Here is a 17,856-nt window from a genome sequence, read left to right as displayed (position 1 = left end):
AGCTTTTGGGAGGATGTCAGGCTACATGTACTGTAAAATCACAATGGATAAATAAAAGAGTTACTTGCTGAAAACAAATAAATGGAATGAATCTACAGATACTATACATTACTCTAATAAGTAAGTACATGGCAGACATTTTACATATATTATTGACAATTTCAAATGGATATCTGGTATTTTGATGAAGGCAACAGCAGCAGAACGGCTTGGGGTCTCTTGGTTACAATCTTGTCGTCTACCCATTATACCCTTCTCTGCACCTGTTCACCTGCGTTTAAGCAACAATCAGCATTATATTATAAACAATGAAAACACAGACAAGTCATATCTGAATGCCAATTTGTTCCAAATTATTACTATACAAATACTACTGGTGTGAATTTATCCACTAGGATTTATATAGTATTATTCATTCAGACTCCAGCATATACCATCACTGTCAACAACAAAAAATACAAATGAAATGACTCAGGAAAAACACAGGCATATTTGTTATTCAGTCAAAAAACAATAATACAAAGAAAGAAATTCAAGGGCACACAAATAAACACTTGTTAATAAAATAAAAAAATATTACCTGACTTCAAATTGTACAGGTTAGTCTTAATAAGGGCAATACTGACATATCCCATTTTTGGATTAAAATTAATGAGGGGGAAAAATGAAACATTTCCTACTCGACCAGTCACTGAAATGATTCTGTAAATGAAATGAAATTTAATTTAATTCAATGTAATTTAATGTCACTGAAATTAGTCTTTTTTTGGTCAATATTGTCACAAGGATACATTTATTTTATCTTTATTTAACTAGGCAAGTCAGTTAAGAACAAATTCTTATTTTCAATAACGGCCTAGGAACATACTGAAGTAAAGGCTACACGTCACCCAACCCCCAGACAGGCTTGTGTATTGTCTGCACTGGCACATTACAAAAATATATTTATATATTTTACATGGTACACAAATGAGGGCTTTGTTCGGCCCCTGGCTGGCGTACATTCAAAGGTCGGCACACATTCTCCCAGATATGAACAGAATGATCAACACACCATAGCAAAAACCCTGGTCACCCCCGTTGTAAAATGCCAGTGCACAGCATTAGCAATGAGAAGCTTGATAGAATACTGATAAAAGGCACATGGTCCACTCCATTCAATTCATGCTTTCAAACATATGGGTTTTCAAATCCTATTGATGAAGTGAATCAGAAATGCTAAATAGTGGTGGTTCCCTCTGATCATAGCAATGTTAAAACCACATGGAACCAGACCTGAGGTCAAATACTTCGACCATTTAAATTTAACCTGCCTGTAGTGTCAGGTGGTTGGGGGTTGTACATTTGATAATTAGGTGTGATTGCTGAAAATGGTTTACTCTTAAAAAAAACGTTTTAAATTATTATTATTCCACTGGAACCTGTAGCCCAAACCGTAAAAACTACCAACACCAAAACGTCTCTTTCCCAATGCATTTCAATGGCCATAGACTTGAATAAGAAAAATGTAGCCTAAAACTAAGTCTTACACCGTTTAAGCTAGAAACACCTTTCAAACTTAAAAACGTGCAGACCAGTCTGGGATAGGTTGCTTTTTGATAACTTTTATACTTTTTGAACTTTTTAAAAGTGCATAAAAGCTCCATATGCTTGATTTGGATTAACCGCAGCTCTTGAATCACTAAAGCTACAACACCACACCAACGTTGCCATGTACAGTGCATTCAGAAAGTATTCAGAACCCTTGACTTTTTCCACATTTTGTTACGTTAGCCTTATTCTAATATGTATTACATTTTAAAAAAATCTCAAAAGGCACACAATACCCCAATGAAAAAGCAAAAACAGGTTTTGGACATTTTTTAAAATACTTATTTACCTAAGTATTCAGACCCTTTGCTATGAAACCCAACATTGAGCTCAGGTGCATCCTGTTTCCATTGATCATCCTTGAGATGTTTCTACAACTTGGAGTCCACTTGTGGTAAATTCAATTGATTGGACATGATTTGGAAAGGCACACACCTGTCTATACAAGGTCCCACAGTTGACAGTGCATGTCAGACAAAAACCAAGCCATGAGGTTGAAGGAATTGTCCGTAGAGCTCCGAGACAGGATTGTGTCGAGGCTCAGATCTGGGGATGAGTACCAAAACATTTCTGCAGCATTGAAGGTCCCCAAGAACACGGAGGCCATCATTCTTAAATGGAAGAAGTTTGGAACCACCAAGACTCTTCCTACAGCGGGCCGCCCGGCCAAACTGAGCAATCAGGGAAGAAGGGCCTTGGTTAGGGAGGTGACCCAAGAACCCAATGGTCACTCTGACAGAGCTCCAGAGTTCCTCTGTGGAGATGGGAGAAACTTTCAGAAGGACCACCATATCTGCAGCACCACCAATCAGGCCTTTATGGTAGAGTTGCCAGACAGAAGCCACACCTCAGTAAAAGTCAAACGATAGCCTGCTTGGAGTTTGCCAAAAGGCACCTAAATGACTCAGACTATGAGAAACAATATTCTCTGGTCTGATGAAACCAAGATTGAACTCTTTGGCCTGAATGCCAAATGTGACATCTGGAAGAAACCTGGCACCATCCCTATGGTAAAGCATGGTGGTGGAAGCATCATGCCGTGAGGATGTTTTTCAGTGGCAGGGACTGGGAGACTAGTCAGGATCGAGGGAAAGATGAACGAAGCAAAGTACAGAGCGATCCTTGATGAAAACCTGCTCCAGAACACTCAGGACCTCAGACTGGGGTGAAGGTTCACCTTCCAACAGGACAAAGACCCTAAGCATATAGCCAAGACAACGCAGGAGTGGCTTCCGGACAAGTCCCTGGATGTCCTTGAGTGGCCCAGCCAGAGCCCGGACTTGAACCCGATATAACGTCTCTGGACAGACCTGAAAATAGCTGTGCAGCGACGCTCCCCATCCAACCTGACAGAGCTTGAGGATCTGCAAAGAATGGGAGAAATCCCCAAACACTGGTGTGCCAAGCTTGTAGCGTCATACCAAAGACTTGAGGCTGTAATCACTGCCAAAAGGTTATTCAACACAGTACTGAGTAAAGGTTCTGAAAAATGATATTTCAGTTTATTTTTGTATAAAATTAGAAAATAATCCCCAAATATGTTTTTGCTTTATCATTATGGGGTATTGTGTGCAGATTGATGAAGGGAGAAAAACAAATGAATCCATTTTAGAATAAGGCTGTAGCGTAACAAAATGTGGAAAAAGTCAAGGGGTCTGAATACTTTCCGAATCCCCCGATTTTATTTGGCCCCCCAAGTTGAGGATTTAAAAAAATATATTTCGGTTGTTGAACATAAGACTAAAATCGTCAGGAAATCAGCTCAAAGGGATTTTAACTTAGGGAATCTGTTCCCAAGTATTCCCACGCATAAATAGAGAGGCATAAGTGATCATATCCCAATGAAATCAAGGTTTAAAATTATTCAGTTTTTGTCAAATACTATATATGTTTTGGATTCTTGCTGTCAATTTTCAGTGTACAAATGATTTATAACTATGTTCCGGCCCCCCGACCATCCGCGGAAAGAAAAATAAATCTACCCAAGGTAGGGACCCTTGATGTAGTGCATGTGTAGTGTATAGTGCTGCATGGTTATAGCATATGAGCAGCCCGAACTAGCCCTAACCCTGAGAATTAGACATGTTTTTGGCTTTTTTGGCATCTTAGCTTTATTGTCTCAACTCAACAATAGAACGTAGGCGGCATCGATGAAGAGATACTGCATGTGTCCCCCTGCCCTAAGTCCACATCCCACAGACCTACTTATCTATTTTCTCCACTATGCTAGAACTTCAGGAATTTCCTGTGTAAGGCATTTGGGCAGCTCAGCCTCAGATCTGGACTTTAACTGGGGGCGGTGCCGTCCATCGTGGCCAGCAGGTGGGAGATCTTGGCCCTCTGGGATGGAGTGATGGACTGGCTCATGTGGATGATGCAGTCCATGGTCACCTCAGGGTTAGCCTGCACAATGCTGGGATAACACATACAGTACATACATAGGATTATATGCACACAGTACTTTCAAGTGTAGCAATGTGTGTGTGTGTGTGTGTGTGTGTGTGTGTGTGTGTGTGTGTGTGTGTGTGTGTACCTGCGGATGTGTTTCAAGGCGTGGTCCCTCTTCAGGTACTTGATGTTCTCTCTGATGGCGGATCGTGTGCCGTCCTCTTTGGCCAAATGCTTCTCCAGCCACTCCACCACCGCTTTGTTATTGTCCCAAAGGTACGCCTGGAAATTAAGCACAGAACCTAACTCTAAAAAAATGTCTACACACCATGGATTGGAATAGATTGTGTAACCAGTGGGATTCGAACCTGGGTCCCCCACGCAGTAACCCATCGTCTTAAACACTGGACTAAAAATAACTAAAATGTTCCGAGGGTGACAATTGGGATTACATGTTTCAGACAGGGGTACTCCATTACAATAGGATAACCTTGCTTGTATCACATGAACAGAGCCATTACGTTGTGACATCCATACCTGGACCGTGCCCTCTGTCTCCACAAACCAGCGGCGCAGCATGGACTGGATGTGTCCGTCACTCAGCTCTGGGTTGGCCTGCAGGACCTCACACTTCACCACGCCCTCCAGCAGGAGGCGCCGCAGACGCCAGTAGAAGAAGCTCCGCACATTCTTCCAGTCCAGGATGTCCTGCATGCGACCACCAGGTTACATAGACCACCATCAGGTTACATAGACCATAGAGTGAGGGACACTAATGCCCCTGCCCCATTGCAGGTGTGGAGAATGGGACCGGGCATCACACATTCATCTCCTCCTGTCTGCCCATGTACACCCTTTGAGGTCGCATTGAACTTTATTTAGCTTTCCAGGGTTTGTTCTGGCACCTTCCATTGTTTGATTGACTATCACAACTGGGGGTTGGAACCAGTTCAGGGAACAGAACCAAAAACGGAAAATAACGGAATCTTTCAAGGAACAGAATCAGAACGAAAGCGATCTACACTGTTCCGAAACGGAACTGTCATTTTAAAAGAATGGCAACCGGTTAATAAAGTTATTTTATGTTCCGCCGTTTTTTCCAGTACCAAAACGAAATGCAACAAAGCACACCTATGCAAAGCCCTCATGCTGTCACTCAAAAATGTACTCCACTGTCTGCCTGCCAGCTGTGGCTACCTGCCCCTCGCCCTCCGAAGCATAGGCTACTGTAGTCTATCGACATTACAAACGTGATTCAGAAATTAGGAAGAGAGATTTTTAATTCGAGAAGAATGGATTAACTTTTTCAATACTAGTTAAGGATACTATAATTATCACATTCCACATTGGATTTATTAACTAAAAAAAGGTTAGGCAGCTAGCTCTGGTCCAACGTTAAGCCAACTCTTGGAAGTTCAAGAACATTCAAAGTTCCTTCATAAAACCGCTCTTCTGTTGGTATAATTTTGTGTGCCTAATTCAGATAATGCATGTCATAACAACATGCCCAGAGCTTCAAGCCAAGCCTCCTCCACCATCTCGCTCCCCACCAGCAAAATTTCAGTCGCATCTCGCTATAGTTGCATGTAAATAACTATAGCTTGCCCGCTCCATAGCAAGCTGCTCTATCCGCACTGATTGGTGAAGTAATTTTATGTTGAGCTAAATGTAAAAAAAATATATATAATTGTTTTCAAACTGGTTCAGAACTTTATTTTGCTAGTCGGAACAGTGGAAAGGAATTTAAATGTGGGTTCCATTCGGGAAGGAAACGATTAGAATTTTTGGGGGTTCCAACCCCGATCATAACAGAGTGTTGTTGTAAAACACAAAGGGAGGATTTTTTTTTACCGTGATGGCACCCTTCTCGTGCATTCTACCAGGGGTGTCGTGGAGGTCCACAAACTGCACTGCCACTTGGTGGTAGATGGGCAGCAGGAACTCCTCTCTGGCCCTCAGCTTGGCTTCCAGGTCCCGCCGCTGTTTGTCTGTCAGCTCCGGTGTACCTGGCCAGTCAAAATGTATTAACCAATGTCTCCTCCGTGTTCATTAGGACACAGAATTAAAGATGTTTAAAAACATTTTGCAATGGAAAGCGGAAAATTAGCATTTCTTATTGGCCAAGTCCAGGAAGTCTTTCCCCGTTTCAGTCCCTGTTCAGTAGGACACAGAATTAAAGATGTTTAAAACATTTTGCAATGGAAAGCTGAAAATTAGCATTTATTATTGCCCAAGTCCAGGAAGTCTTGCCCTGTTTCCTTTCGTTTGGTGCCTAATAAACACGACCCAGCTGTTGGTTGTCGAACCCCTGTGACTCTAGCACTGCTGGAAAATGTACAAACAGTAAAAGTAAAAAGATACCTTCATAGAAAATGATTCAAGTAAAAGTGAAAGTCACCCAGTAAAATACTATTTGAGTAAAAGTCTAAAAGTATTTGGTTTTAAATATATCAAAAGTAAATCATTTCACATTCCTTATGTTAAGCAAACCAGCCGCCACGATTTGCTTGTTTTTACGAAATTTACGAATAACCAGGGCACACTCCAACATAATTTCCAAATGAAAAATGTGTGTTTAGTGAGTCCGCCAGATCAGAGGCAGTAGGGATGACCAGGGATGTTCTGTTGATAAGTGTGGGAATTGGACAATTTTCCTGTCCTGCTAAGCACTCGAAACGTAACAAGTACTATTGGTTAAGGAAAATGTACGGAGTAAAAAGTATATTATTTTCTAAAGGATTGTAGTGGAGTAAAAGTCAAAAATATGAATAGTAAAGTACAGATACCTAAAAAAAACGACTTAAGTAAAAATACTTTAAAGTACTACTTAAGTACTTTACACCACTGGACATGGCAAAACTTTAAAGGTCCTGGACAGTAGTTCTGAAAAGTACTTTCTCTCATGGCTAACTACCAGGACAAAAAGTATACATCTCCCGTTTAGCATGTCTCTTGTGATGCATCACAGACAGATGTGCGGACTTCACAACTGAGTCCGAGTTTTGAACGACCCCCCCCTCCCCCTTTTGTTCCAAGTTGGCTGAAGACATAGCTAGCCAGTAACTAGCCAGACACAGATGAAAGGGGAAACATTTAAGTATATTTGCTATAGATGAATAGGGTAAACTTTAAATTAGATTTGCCGATACACTACAGTCGAATTTTGGCACCAGTAGAGAAGCTATCTAGTTATATAAACCACACCTCTCTGCAAACACACCTTCTCTGACATTGGTTAAAAGGCTGTACTCATTTAAATTAGGTACAAGTATATCATGTTACCATTGGTGTATTTAAAAAAAAGTCAGAGTGATGTCACTATCCCCTTAATAATCCCGCCTCCTGAATCCAAGTGTTTGACATGGGGGAGGGGACCAGTAACTTTATGATCACACTTTATCAACGTAGAGGCAACAGTCACTGTTCATACTTTGATATGGTTTCCTTCAAATATCAGAACTTCAAAAACACGATTGACTGTTCGTGACCTTTACATTTTTTTTTATTTTTTTTTACAATGCTAACTAAAAAGAAAACACGATGCCTATCGTACATATGGGCGGAACTACAGGTACTGTTGTAAGAGTTTACCAGGCTGTTTACCAAGCTGTTCAGCCAGACCGGCGTAGACCGAGTCGATCCGGCGCATGGTTTTCAACAGGTCCTTCCTGCGATACTTGATCTCCACAGTGCCCTCTGCCTCTAGTACACCACCCCTTGACAGGGAGAGGGAGGGGGAGAGTGGTGGACATGAGACAACAGGGAAGGTGGATGAGAGAAAGTAAAAGAGGGAAAGGAGTAAGAGCTCATTCACATTGGCTCTGGAGAGAAGCTGCCCTGCCAGTAAAATAAATAAATAAATAGGCCCACCTGCTCTCTCTGTCTGCGTAGAGCTCCATGCACAGAAGGTTGATGGTGGGATCGATCACCACCCAGGATCCCCCCCTCAGCTCGGCGTGCGGCGGGATGTAGATCAACACAGGCTGGCGGAACTCACGCAGGCCGTCCACGATATAGGCCCCATACTTCAGCACCTGGTCGTACATGTCTGAGAGAAATAAAAACGGACTTGCAGTTGTGGTAACATCAATATTTACAATAATGTTTTGAGATTTAGAAGGGAAAAAAACACTGTGTTGTAGTGGGGGTTTTCCAGTCAGTATCAGACTAGGGTTCAAATACTATTTGAAATCTTACAAATGCATTGAGCATTTGCTTTAGTCTGGCTGGAGTGCCAGGTGAGCATGACTTGCACTTGAGATGTCCTAGTAGTCCCATTGCAACAGGCAAACTCAATCCAGCACAGATACAGTATTTGAAATGATTTTGAATAGCATTTGATCCCAGGTTGGCCAGTCAGTACCCTTCATTCCCCCGGAGAAGCCTCTCCAGTTGGCGAACACCATCAGAGGCAGCCGCTCACGGTTGAAGTCACGGATGGCCTGGGCCGTCTTGAAGGCAGAGTCCGGAAACCAGACCTGGCCGGCCTGCTGCACCAGCTGAGTGAGTGAGTGAGTGAGTGAGTGAGTGAGAATGAGTGCGAGACACACACAGAGGGATGTTAAACTCTGTTGCAGGTGTCGAATGAGTCTGCATTACCTTGTCAGATCATGTTTCCCTTTTCGAAAATGATCAAAGGCATCAAAACTTAACTCGTGATGGTTTACTAACATGTCACCTTGGCATACGGCACAAGAATACAACATATAATGGAGGACACAAAGCCCACTCACTCTGGCCTCAGAATCCAAGTTTGCTGGATCGGCCGGGATAGCCACCTCAACGGTACGTGTTTCCACAGCAATGACGCCAAGGGGAATCCCACCTAACCTGTGGTGTTGCGTTACAAATTAGTTGGCAGTCTGCCTTCGGAACTACTACATCTCTGTGATTCCATATCCTGCAGGTAGAACGCTGAACAAGCTGTTATAATCATCTATGAGCCTTCATAATTGTATATAATAATTAAAATGTTAGGTCTCTCTCTCCATGTATCAACTGACTCGAAATGACTGATATTTAGTAAGGGTCATTATGAGATAAGACGTAACGAGGTCAAACATGCTCATGACTAGTCTTAAAATGCATGAATGTATTAAAACTACATCATAATGCATTGTACCTGCAGGTTTTAAGAAATTGTTACCCATATGTCTTCTGTAAGCATTTATATTGCGCGCGTGTGTGTGTCTATACAGTACACTCACCTGGCTCTGCCCACCACTACTGTCTGGGCCCAAGACCCCATCACTTCCATGAACGAGCCATGGTCACAAAATCCACTCTGCCAGGCTCCTTTTACAGCTAAACACAACACACATAAATAGTCTATGACAGCAATATGTACAGTATTGCACATTTTTTTTAATGCACTTTAAAAAGTTGGATTTGATTTAATTCAATATTCAGTACACTGCACTGTGTGACATAGCCATATCTATCCACTCAGGGGCTGGGGGAAATAGAATCTGGGCAGAGTTAAGAGGGTTATGCTGCAGAGTGTGTCTCACTGGGGTGGGGCCTCCCGGCCAGTAGCCAGCGGGGATCATAGGGAGCCTTGGTGGGGGTGAACTCGATCTCCCTCTCCACTGGGTCCTTGGGTGGTATCACCGGCACCGGAGAGTGCTTGGTCTGAAATCAGAGTAGAACAATGTTCTGACAACTCCTATCTGGGGGTTAGTCGGCTGAATTTGACCTCTTACGGTACATCTTCAGCTTGGTCCAAGATCTGTTTGGGCTGTCTTGCCAAATTGGCATCTCAGAGTAAAAGTGCTGATCTCTGATCAGTTTTGTCCATTAGATCATAATGAATATGATTACATGGACAGAGGGGATGTGATCCTAGATCAGCACTCCATCTCTGAGAATATTTATGAATATGGGGTCCGATCTGGTCTTCTTCTTTTTCTAATGTACCTTCGGCATATAGGAGAGCCACCGCAGGATAGTGAAAACGCCCTCAAAGTCATCGGGCACCGTGGTGTGCGTCACGCCGTTGTTGTGCATGATCTGGACGCCTCCCAGCTGGTTGTTGGAGGTATACACTTCTCGACCCAGAACCTGTAACGACAACAGGTTCACTGTCAAGGACAGTGGAAACGCTTCACATATCGAGAGGATTATAGTACATTGTAGTTATAACGGTTTAAAATAGGTTTCACTACTTATGAAATATGAGACTCCTTAACCGTCATACTACTGACCGGGGTCATTTTGACACAAGAGTCATATTTTTGATCATAGCCCAAAGGTGATATATTCAATTCTTCATGACTTTGTCAATCAACTTGTTCTCAATCAATCAAAATAATTGTTTAGTGTTTCTGTATCAATATGGACTTAAGAGACCTTTGGGGACAAAAACACCTAATCCGCCTATAGTCATTTGATAAATAGGACCTTTATTTGAATATAGCTTTCTCTGGAGACATAAATACAAGTTATCCATAGTTATTCTACAGGGAAATATTTTATAAATACCATAAATCCTATAATATCCTCCAAAATTCTATATGTGCAACTTTTTAAGGTGTTTTGGTTGCTATAACATTTGGTTTGAAGTGACTGAGGATTTGGGCATGCTTTTAGAAACATCTTACCATAGGCCCTACCACTCCCATTGTTTCACTAGAAGCGATGCTAATGCTGGCGTCGCGATAAGTAAATAAATAAAATTAAGCCATATTTTTGGTAATTGTCTCATGATCAATGGATTAAACACGGCCAATAAAATTATGTATATTTACATTTTTGATGTACCGCCCCTTTAAAATGCAGTCGTTTTTTAGCTCATGTCAAAATTAATATTTACTTCAAAATTCTGAAAAACAAAATTATACTACAGTCAAATGATGGTAAATTAGCTTTTCAGTACTAATGTGGTTAACAAATTAACTAATTTTGTTAAAATAAGTCAGTTTTGATATTTAAAAAAAAATCTGATAACATTTATATGTTTAATGAGGTCTTAATTATTATCAAGTTAATTGACGATTGTTGCTTGTCAAAATGACCCAAGTTTACATACCCATGTATGTAAATTATGTTGGTAGTATGAGGGTTAGAGGGGTATTTTAGGTAAAAAACATATTTTCATATATTATTTTGAACATACGGGCTCCATAGTTATCCTAACAGTGGGCCTGTGTTTACTTCTTGTGTAAGTCTCAGAGTTCTAAAACGCATGATGAATCCAAGCAGACGGGAACAGAGACATACCTTGTTGAGGGCTCCAGCCCCGGTCAGAATGATGTGGGAGTTCTCCACCTGGATGACCCGCTGCCCCAGACGCACTAGATAAGCCCCGATCCCAATGGCACGGCACGTCACCTGCAGTACCCAGGACATACAGTACCATGGCTTCAACATAAGCCACGAGGCATGCTATGCCTAACGACCTGGGTTATCTAACACCAGACAAAGAGAGGTGTGTGTGTGTGTGTCCTCCTGACCATGCTGATGGTGATGATCTCATCGTAGGCCTTGGAAGACTCCCCGGCGATGGTGCCTGATCCTCTCAGGTTTTCAACCCCAAGACCATCTTCGGTCCCTATGATGTCAGTGATGATGTACCTAGAGTCCAGTCGACGGGATGGGGAGAGAGAGAGTCAGCGAACCTCTGGGATACCACACTGTCTTTGTTAGCTGCGCTAGTTGATAAGGGTGACTAGCACCAGAGGGGTATACTACAAAGCAGGTTCAAGGAGTTAGCCGGATGACCTGCCATAATATTTTTGATATTTCAAGATAAGCTTGAAAATGGGTATAGATATGTCTTTTCAATTAGACTAAGTTGAGCATTTAAAAAAAAAAAGTCCCATCAAATCAATAGTTATACTGGTTGCTTTTCAAAGTCAGCTGGCTAACTAATTGATCCTGCTTTGTTGTATACTCCTCAGGTGAAGGGCGTGCGTGCGCCACCTGGACTCTCCACCCTCCTCCACGTGGTGGCAGTGGACAGCGTTGGTGGAGCTGATGCGGGTGTAGTCCTGGGGCGTCAGGTACAGATACTTGAAACCCTAGAGACAAACAAACAGTCATCAGTTCCAAGAAAGTGGGCTGACAGAAACAGGGCATGTCTGTATAGAGGCTGATAAGAGGTTACAACAGGATTACACCTTGCCATTATGCCCCACAGAGAAAATCAATCACACCCACTCTTCTGACCACCAGTCAGGTTGCCCGACACAGTAGACCCTGCCGCCAGCACATGGTAACAAATCAGCTTTGCCAGTGTCACACAGACGGAAGAAATAACGTTAAGTCAGAAAAAAAAAAATCTTTAGAAAAGTAATTTAATTTGCATTGCAGTGACCTCTGCTGCTGCAAATCAATTACATTTCTAATGACCATTTCCAGCGAGTGTTTTTTCCCCACTTTTCAAATCAAACTTTATTTGTCACATACGCCGAATACAACAAGTGTAGACTTTAACGTGAAATGCTTACTCTCAAGCCCTTAACCGACAGTGCAGTTCAAGAAGAGTTAAGAAAATATGTACCAAGTAGACTAAAATAAAGTACATGGTTGCATGGTATGCCCTTACAAGTCAAAACCCTGCACCCAAAGACCTTTTTACAAGGCCACTGAAGACAACGCAGTAGCAGGTGCTCAACTGAACAGTCCTTGTAAAAAAGGTCTTACGTACACTGTAGGATCTACTGTTAAGTAGTGACTGGTGATAAGTCACCTTGTAAGGGTCCTGGGGGTCGGTCCAGGCAACCTGGAACATGTGTCGTATCTCCTCGGCCAGGCCGATGCGCGCCCCGCTGTTGGCTGAGATGTAGATGCGTGGAATGCCCTCGGCCCGGGCCATCTCCGACGCCCGCAGGAACAGCTGGTCCTCCTGGGGCCCGAACGAGCCAATCATGTAGGTGATGTCGTTGCAGATGACGATGATGTCGCGGCCCTCGGGATACTCTGGCGTCTTCATCCGCATCCGGAAGGCTACCATTCCCACCTGGGAGAGAGGGATAGAGAGCCAAGTATAGTATTCAGGATTGCCAGGGGGGTTTCAGAACAACATAGAGGGTTTTAACAGAATGATGGCCCCGCTCATCTCTGTAACACTAGAATATGTTGTCGTTCCAATCCACGTGAGCACGCTATGTGCTCTACCTCGTTGTCTCCAGGCAGGCGGTTCATCTGCACCAGTCGGTCATGCGGGTCCAGCACCAGCTCGGTGCACATCAGCACGTCTTTAGGGTAGCTGTCCCCCGGACCCCAAAGCTTAAAGAGGGCCTATGAGACACAAAAGGTAAAAAACAGATAAAAAACAAACAAAAGTCCCTGCAGTTAAAAAGGGTCAAGTGTCAAAAAGAGAGAGAGAGAGGAACCCAACCTGTCGGAACATCTCTGGGAAGTCGTAGACGTAGGTGGTGCCCAAGGTCTGGGCCTGGAAGCGTTTGGACTGCAGCAGGTCCTTGGTGACATAGGGATGGTTGATGAGCATGCCGTGCAGAGGGCCCTGCTTGTCCCCGTACGACTGGAACATGATCTAGAGGTCAGAGGGGAGACGGAGGTCAGTTGTCAGCTGCAGCTCATTGCATCGTACGGATAGAGAAACTGAAATAGAAAGAAGTGTTTATAAATGATTTGTGAAGCATCCATATAGTCTTCAGGAATACCCTGTGAAGCGTTTAGCAAATTGTAGACCCTGCTGCACTGCTAATTCAACACTTTCTCTGGCTGTGCATCGTGCGCCAATCTGTGTCAGTGAGCTGATCCCAGCCTGCGTGCCGGTTTATAGTGCTCTTCCTGATCGGCCTACCTGTCCCGTTGAGGGGTCTGTGACCTCCTTATACAAGCTGATGTCCAGGTAGTAGCCGGACTCGTTGGTGAGGAACAGACGGATGGGGATGGCGGTCCCAGTGGGCGTCAGCCGGATGTTGATCTTGAGCTCGGCCTGGAGCACCCGGAGCTTCCACAGCCTACTGCCGTAACGCATCACCATGGAGCGCACAGACTCCTCAATCTACAGGACACAGAGTGGCAAGACATACTGTAGTTCATATACACATGATATAACATTGCTCACTTTAACTAGCTCATGAAACCCCACAATCCTTTGTGTTTGGCAAACAATATATGCTTTTCCTCGTGGGTATGGGCAGGTGTGCCCCTTCTGTCCAATGAGGTCATTTCTGTCCATTTATGGAAGCCTTTTTGGCTCAGGAGCCACATAGCCCCCTTTAAGTTGATGGATTGTCGTCAAAATCCCTTGTCTAGGAGGAGCCAACAGCAGAGAGCAGAGGCACACGGACCTTGGAGGGGTCCATGATGACGGTCGGGACAAAGTTGAGGAAGATGTGGTTGCAGTCGGTGCGCCATTTGGTGTTGCTGAAGGCCACCTCCAGCTCATCCATAGCCTCCAGGAGAAGACGCTCACCCTCGTTCTGTAGGTACTCAAATGACGCTTCCTGGACAGAGAGAAAGGGGTGCTAGCGTTTTGAGCAAAAATAAATATTCCAAGCAAGACACAAATGATTTATCTTCAATGTAAGGGAGCAAAATCAATACATGTATTTTTAACTCCTGTTTAAAAAGAGAGTTTTTGTAAGGGGCCTCCTTCCACCCCTGCACTCTTGCGCTCGTGTGGCGTTTATTCCCCCCCCCGTACCTTTGTGATGAGGTCAGAGTGGCGCATGATGGCTCGGATGAAGTAGCGGTAGTCTGTGACCTCAGCGCCCTCCTGCACGCGAGCGGCACCCAGGTACTGGTGCATCTTGCTGTTGGCACAGGGTACGGCCGTCAGGTCAAAGTTACGCATGCGGTTCAGCTCCAGCTGGAAGGCCAGAGCAGGCTCCAGGTTCCTGTAGATACGGTCCTCCTGAAACTGGGAGAGAGACACGCACACAGGTGGAGAGCGAGTGGGTTTACTAGTGTATTAAGGCTGTTCATGTATAACAAATGTCTAGTTATTGTTAAAAAATAAAAATTGTAAAGAAGTTGTTTTTTTACCCCGTCTCTGGCTCTGAAAGTGAAGAACTTGGGAAATTCCCTCTGGTAAAAATCAAAGAGGAAAATTAGATTCATGTTGGTCGTATTCATTAGGCACCAAAAGGAAGAAAATTGACGGAAACGGGGAGGGACTACCTGAAGTTGTCCAATAAGAAATGCTCGTTTTCGTTTTCTTTTGCAAAACGCTTTGCTGCAGTGTGCACTAATGGAAACGACCCTGCTTTTATTAGCCATAGTTTAATAGTAAGTTAATATTAAGTTAATAGGATATTAATAGTAAATCCAAAGTAGATTAAAATAAAAGTTAATAGTAAGTAAAATCAGTTTAATAGTAAGAGATGACAGAGCACTGTTCAGTCGTATTCAACAACAGCAAAGGGATTTTTCAAAATGTAGCCTAGTACGACCATCTCGATCTCGCGAGCTTACAATCCGTTTCGCTACATGGATTCCATGTAACAGAATGGAAGCTTGCGAGATCAGGATGGTCGTACGAGGCTATTTCAAAACGGTCTCGTAGAAACATCTTACCCTCTGTGCGACTAAAAACGTGATCCTTCGGATGCCATGCTCAAAGAGTAACCCTTTCTGTAATAAGAAATCATCATATCAAGTATAATCCTAGTGCAGAAATCATAGGACATACTGGGATAATAATGAAGGAGAATCCCAACTTCCACTTAAGTCAAATATTCACTTAATCCTGTGTTGAGGTCAAATGGGAGACGAAGTTGAAATTCAACGTTGAGCAGAAGCTAGGATTCACCCCTATGAGGAAAAAAGCCCCGACACAATTCTACTGTGAGAGTTTGGTGGGATGAACTGTGCTGCTGACCTTAGACTGGGCGAAGGCAGCGAAGGCTGTGACCAAGGTATCGTCATCCTCTGTGTCCGCCGACTTGATGGACACATTGATGATGTGGATGGGGTTCTCCTTCATGTTCTGCTGGAGCGCACAGGGAGATAATCAATCACAGCTTAGTGAGAAATGTCAGCCTTCACCTCATATACCAAAAAAAATAAAAATAAAATAAAAAAATCAGATTGTAGCTGTATAGTTCATATGCAAAGATATCAATATTATATAATATCCATTTCTTATCTAATGAAACAAATGGTTCGTTTTAGGCAAACAATATATTTTTGTTGTCGTTCTAATGGAGGTATTTTCTCGACAATATTTCTGTCCATTTAGTAGACCCCTTGTGGCTTGAGAGCACCCCCAGAAGCAACAATTCCATAAAACCTCTAACACGATCCCATCACACGGTCACCTTGCAGTTATCCTCCTCGTAGAACTGATTGGAGCAGGCCTCGGGGAAAAGCGGGCTTTCCAGGAGCGGGTCAGCAAAACTGGAGATGACCTCATCAAAGTTCCTGCACACACACCCAGCAGATGGACACACCCAATATTCCATTTGTTTTGTGTTAGCCGCGACTGTTCGCTAAAGTTAGCTAACAGTCTGAGAAGATTGTGTGCCGCGAAACGTAAATGTCTGTTTCGGGTCTAAACTGCCACTAAAATGAATCAAGTGGCCACAGACTTTCTGGTATATTTAGTAGGAGTAGCTAAGTCGTTTACAGTTTGAATATTGTCGCTAAAAAGCCCCCGTAATCCTTACAAAAAAATTAGCCGTTTGATGTTTCACCATAACATTTTGGAATGTTCCTTCAAATCGTACAACTGAAATTGTGGCAACATGTTCGCTGAAGACAAGCCTAGTTGAACGCGCCTCAGGTCTCGGACAAGGCTTATTATTACCCCATATTACCAGACATCCAAGAGTTGATCTGTGGTTTTTTACCTTTTGAAGTCTTCGAAACACTGGAAGGCCACCATGGCCCCCATGCGCTGACAGGGGGGAGAGAACGCCCCATCTAGGAAGAGTTCGCTACCCTGCCGCCTCATCTCAAACTGTCCCACACTGTTCACCGGCATCGCCAACCTGAGGGAAGGGACGACACACTGGTGACTCCTGGGTAGGGTTGGGGTGAGCACTGGGAGCAATGGTATAGCATACTGTACCTGTTTTCTTTCCACAAAGCATAACAGAGAGCAATATCTTTGTTTTCTAGACATGTTTTGATTGATAATACGTTTGAAATTAAATGACTGATTGTGTATAACTGACTATGGTTGATTGAAAGAGGCGTGGCAGATTACTATAGTGGCCTATGAGGGTCAAATATGCAACTGGAGAATACAGAATGGGCTTTTTGTCACAAAAAAAGTGTTTAAAAACACACATTGCAAACAGTAGGTGAGACAAAGTACATATGCTTCTCAAAAGCTACATCTCTATGAAAGTTGAGAAAGGCAACAAAAAAAAAACGCTAAATGTGAAGAATATAAATTAGGAAGGACGTGTTGGAGGAGTCCTTCGGCTCCAGAGGTTTGTGGTTTTTTAAAAAGATGGGGAAGAGAAAAACAGCGCATTCAGCCATGCATTGCTAGGAGACATACACAGACGGAGCCAGACAGTGTGGCAGGCTGCCTGGAAGGAGGAGCTGTACTCTACCTGTTCAGAGTAGGGCTGCTTCCTCTGAAATCAGATCATTGACAGGTGAATGTAAGCAGTGGATGATCAACCTTGACCACAATGCATTCTTATTAGTTTCAAAGCACTTGATGGCATACTCTAGCTTTGCACATTAATAATGACCATAAATAATAATGACATTCTGAAGTTAAAATGTTAAAAGCAGCAAATGGGTAATTTTATTTTAACTACTGGATGTGATTGAGATCCATTGTGATTTATCAAGTTGCAATTACAAAACCTGACTTCTAACAAAAACATAATAGAGCAGAGGGGAAAGCCGAAAGTCAATCCTTTGCAATTGGGCCTGACTTTCAGTGAATTGAATTTTCGCAACTGTGAAAATCTCCTTTAAAAAATAAAAAAAAAACGTAAGAAA

General features: G+C 43.1%; 1 protein-coding gene across 11 annotated transcripts in view; it reads right to left on the bottom strand.

Moving 5' to 3' along the window:
* Nucleotides 1-467: 467 nt before the first annotated feature.
* acacb (acetyl-CoA carboxylase beta) overlaps nt 468-17,856 on the bottom strand; it is a 41,345-nt gene continuing 23,956 nt past the window's right edge. For 5 of the 11 annotated variants that reach the window (XM_055886246.1, XM_055886247.1, XM_055886245.1 and 2 more), the window contains 26 exons: nt 17,457-17,480; nt 16,743-16,883; nt 16,212-16,314; nt 15,773-15,883; nt 15,469-15,525; nt 14,938-14,979; nt 14,597-14,812; nt 14,241-14,396; nt 13,748-13,951; nt 13,319-13,474; nt 13,096-13,218; nt 12,668-12,937; nt 11,899-11,996; nt 11,430-11,550; nt 11,197-11,307; nt 9,895-10,038; nt 9,489-9,609; nt 9,186-9,282; nt 8,712-8,808; nt 8,342-8,477; nt 7,849-8,026; nt 7,570-7,694; nt 5,830-5,984; nt 4,516-4,686; nt 4,124-4,260; nt 468-4,003 (listed from right to left, as the gene is read on the bottom strand). In XM_055886246.1, coding sequence (XP_055742221.1) covers nt 3,877-4,003; nt 4,124-4,260; nt 4,516-4,686; nt 5,830-5,984; nt 7,570-7,694; nt 7,849-8,026; nt 8,342-8,477; nt 8,712-8,808; nt 9,186-9,282; nt 9,489-9,609; nt 9,895-10,038; nt 11,197-11,307; nt 11,430-11,550; nt 11,899-11,996; nt 12,668-12,937; nt 13,096-13,218; nt 13,319-13,474; nt 13,748-13,951; nt 14,241-14,396; nt 14,597-14,812; nt 14,938-14,979; nt 15,469-15,525; nt 15,773-15,883; nt 16,212-16,314; nt 16,743-16,883; nt 17,457-17,480 — 3,421 coding nt within the window. In that variant the 3' untranslated portion in view covers nt 468-3,876. The remainder of the gene's footprint in view (nt 4,004-4,123; nt 4,261-4,515; nt 4,687-5,829; nt 5,985-7,569; nt 7,695-7,848; nt 8,027-8,341; nt 8,478-8,711; nt 8,809-9,185; nt 9,283-9,488; nt 9,610-9,894; nt 10,039-11,196; nt 11,308-11,429; nt 11,551-11,898; nt 11,997-12,667; nt 12,938-13,095; nt 13,219-13,318; nt 13,475-13,747; nt 13,952-14,240; nt 14,397-14,596; nt 14,813-14,937; nt 14,980-15,468; nt 15,526-15,772; nt 15,884-16,211; nt 16,315-16,742; nt 16,884-17,456; nt 17,481-17,856) is intronic. The other 6 variants (XM_055886248.1, XM_055886249.1, XM_055886250.1 and 3 more) reach the window with 6 other exon arrangements.

Source organism: Salvelinus fontinalis, chromosome 28 (genome assembly GCF_029448725.1).
Source record: "Salvelinus fontinalis isolate EN_2023a chromosome 28, ASM2944872v1, whole genome shotgun sequence".
Taxonomy (NCBI): Eukaryota; Metazoa; Chordata; class Actinopteri; order Salmoniformes; family Salmonidae; genus Salvelinus; species Salvelinus fontinalis.
Note: the sequence above shows the minus strand (reverse complement) of the source record. Positions and strands in the feature narration are given on the sequence as shown.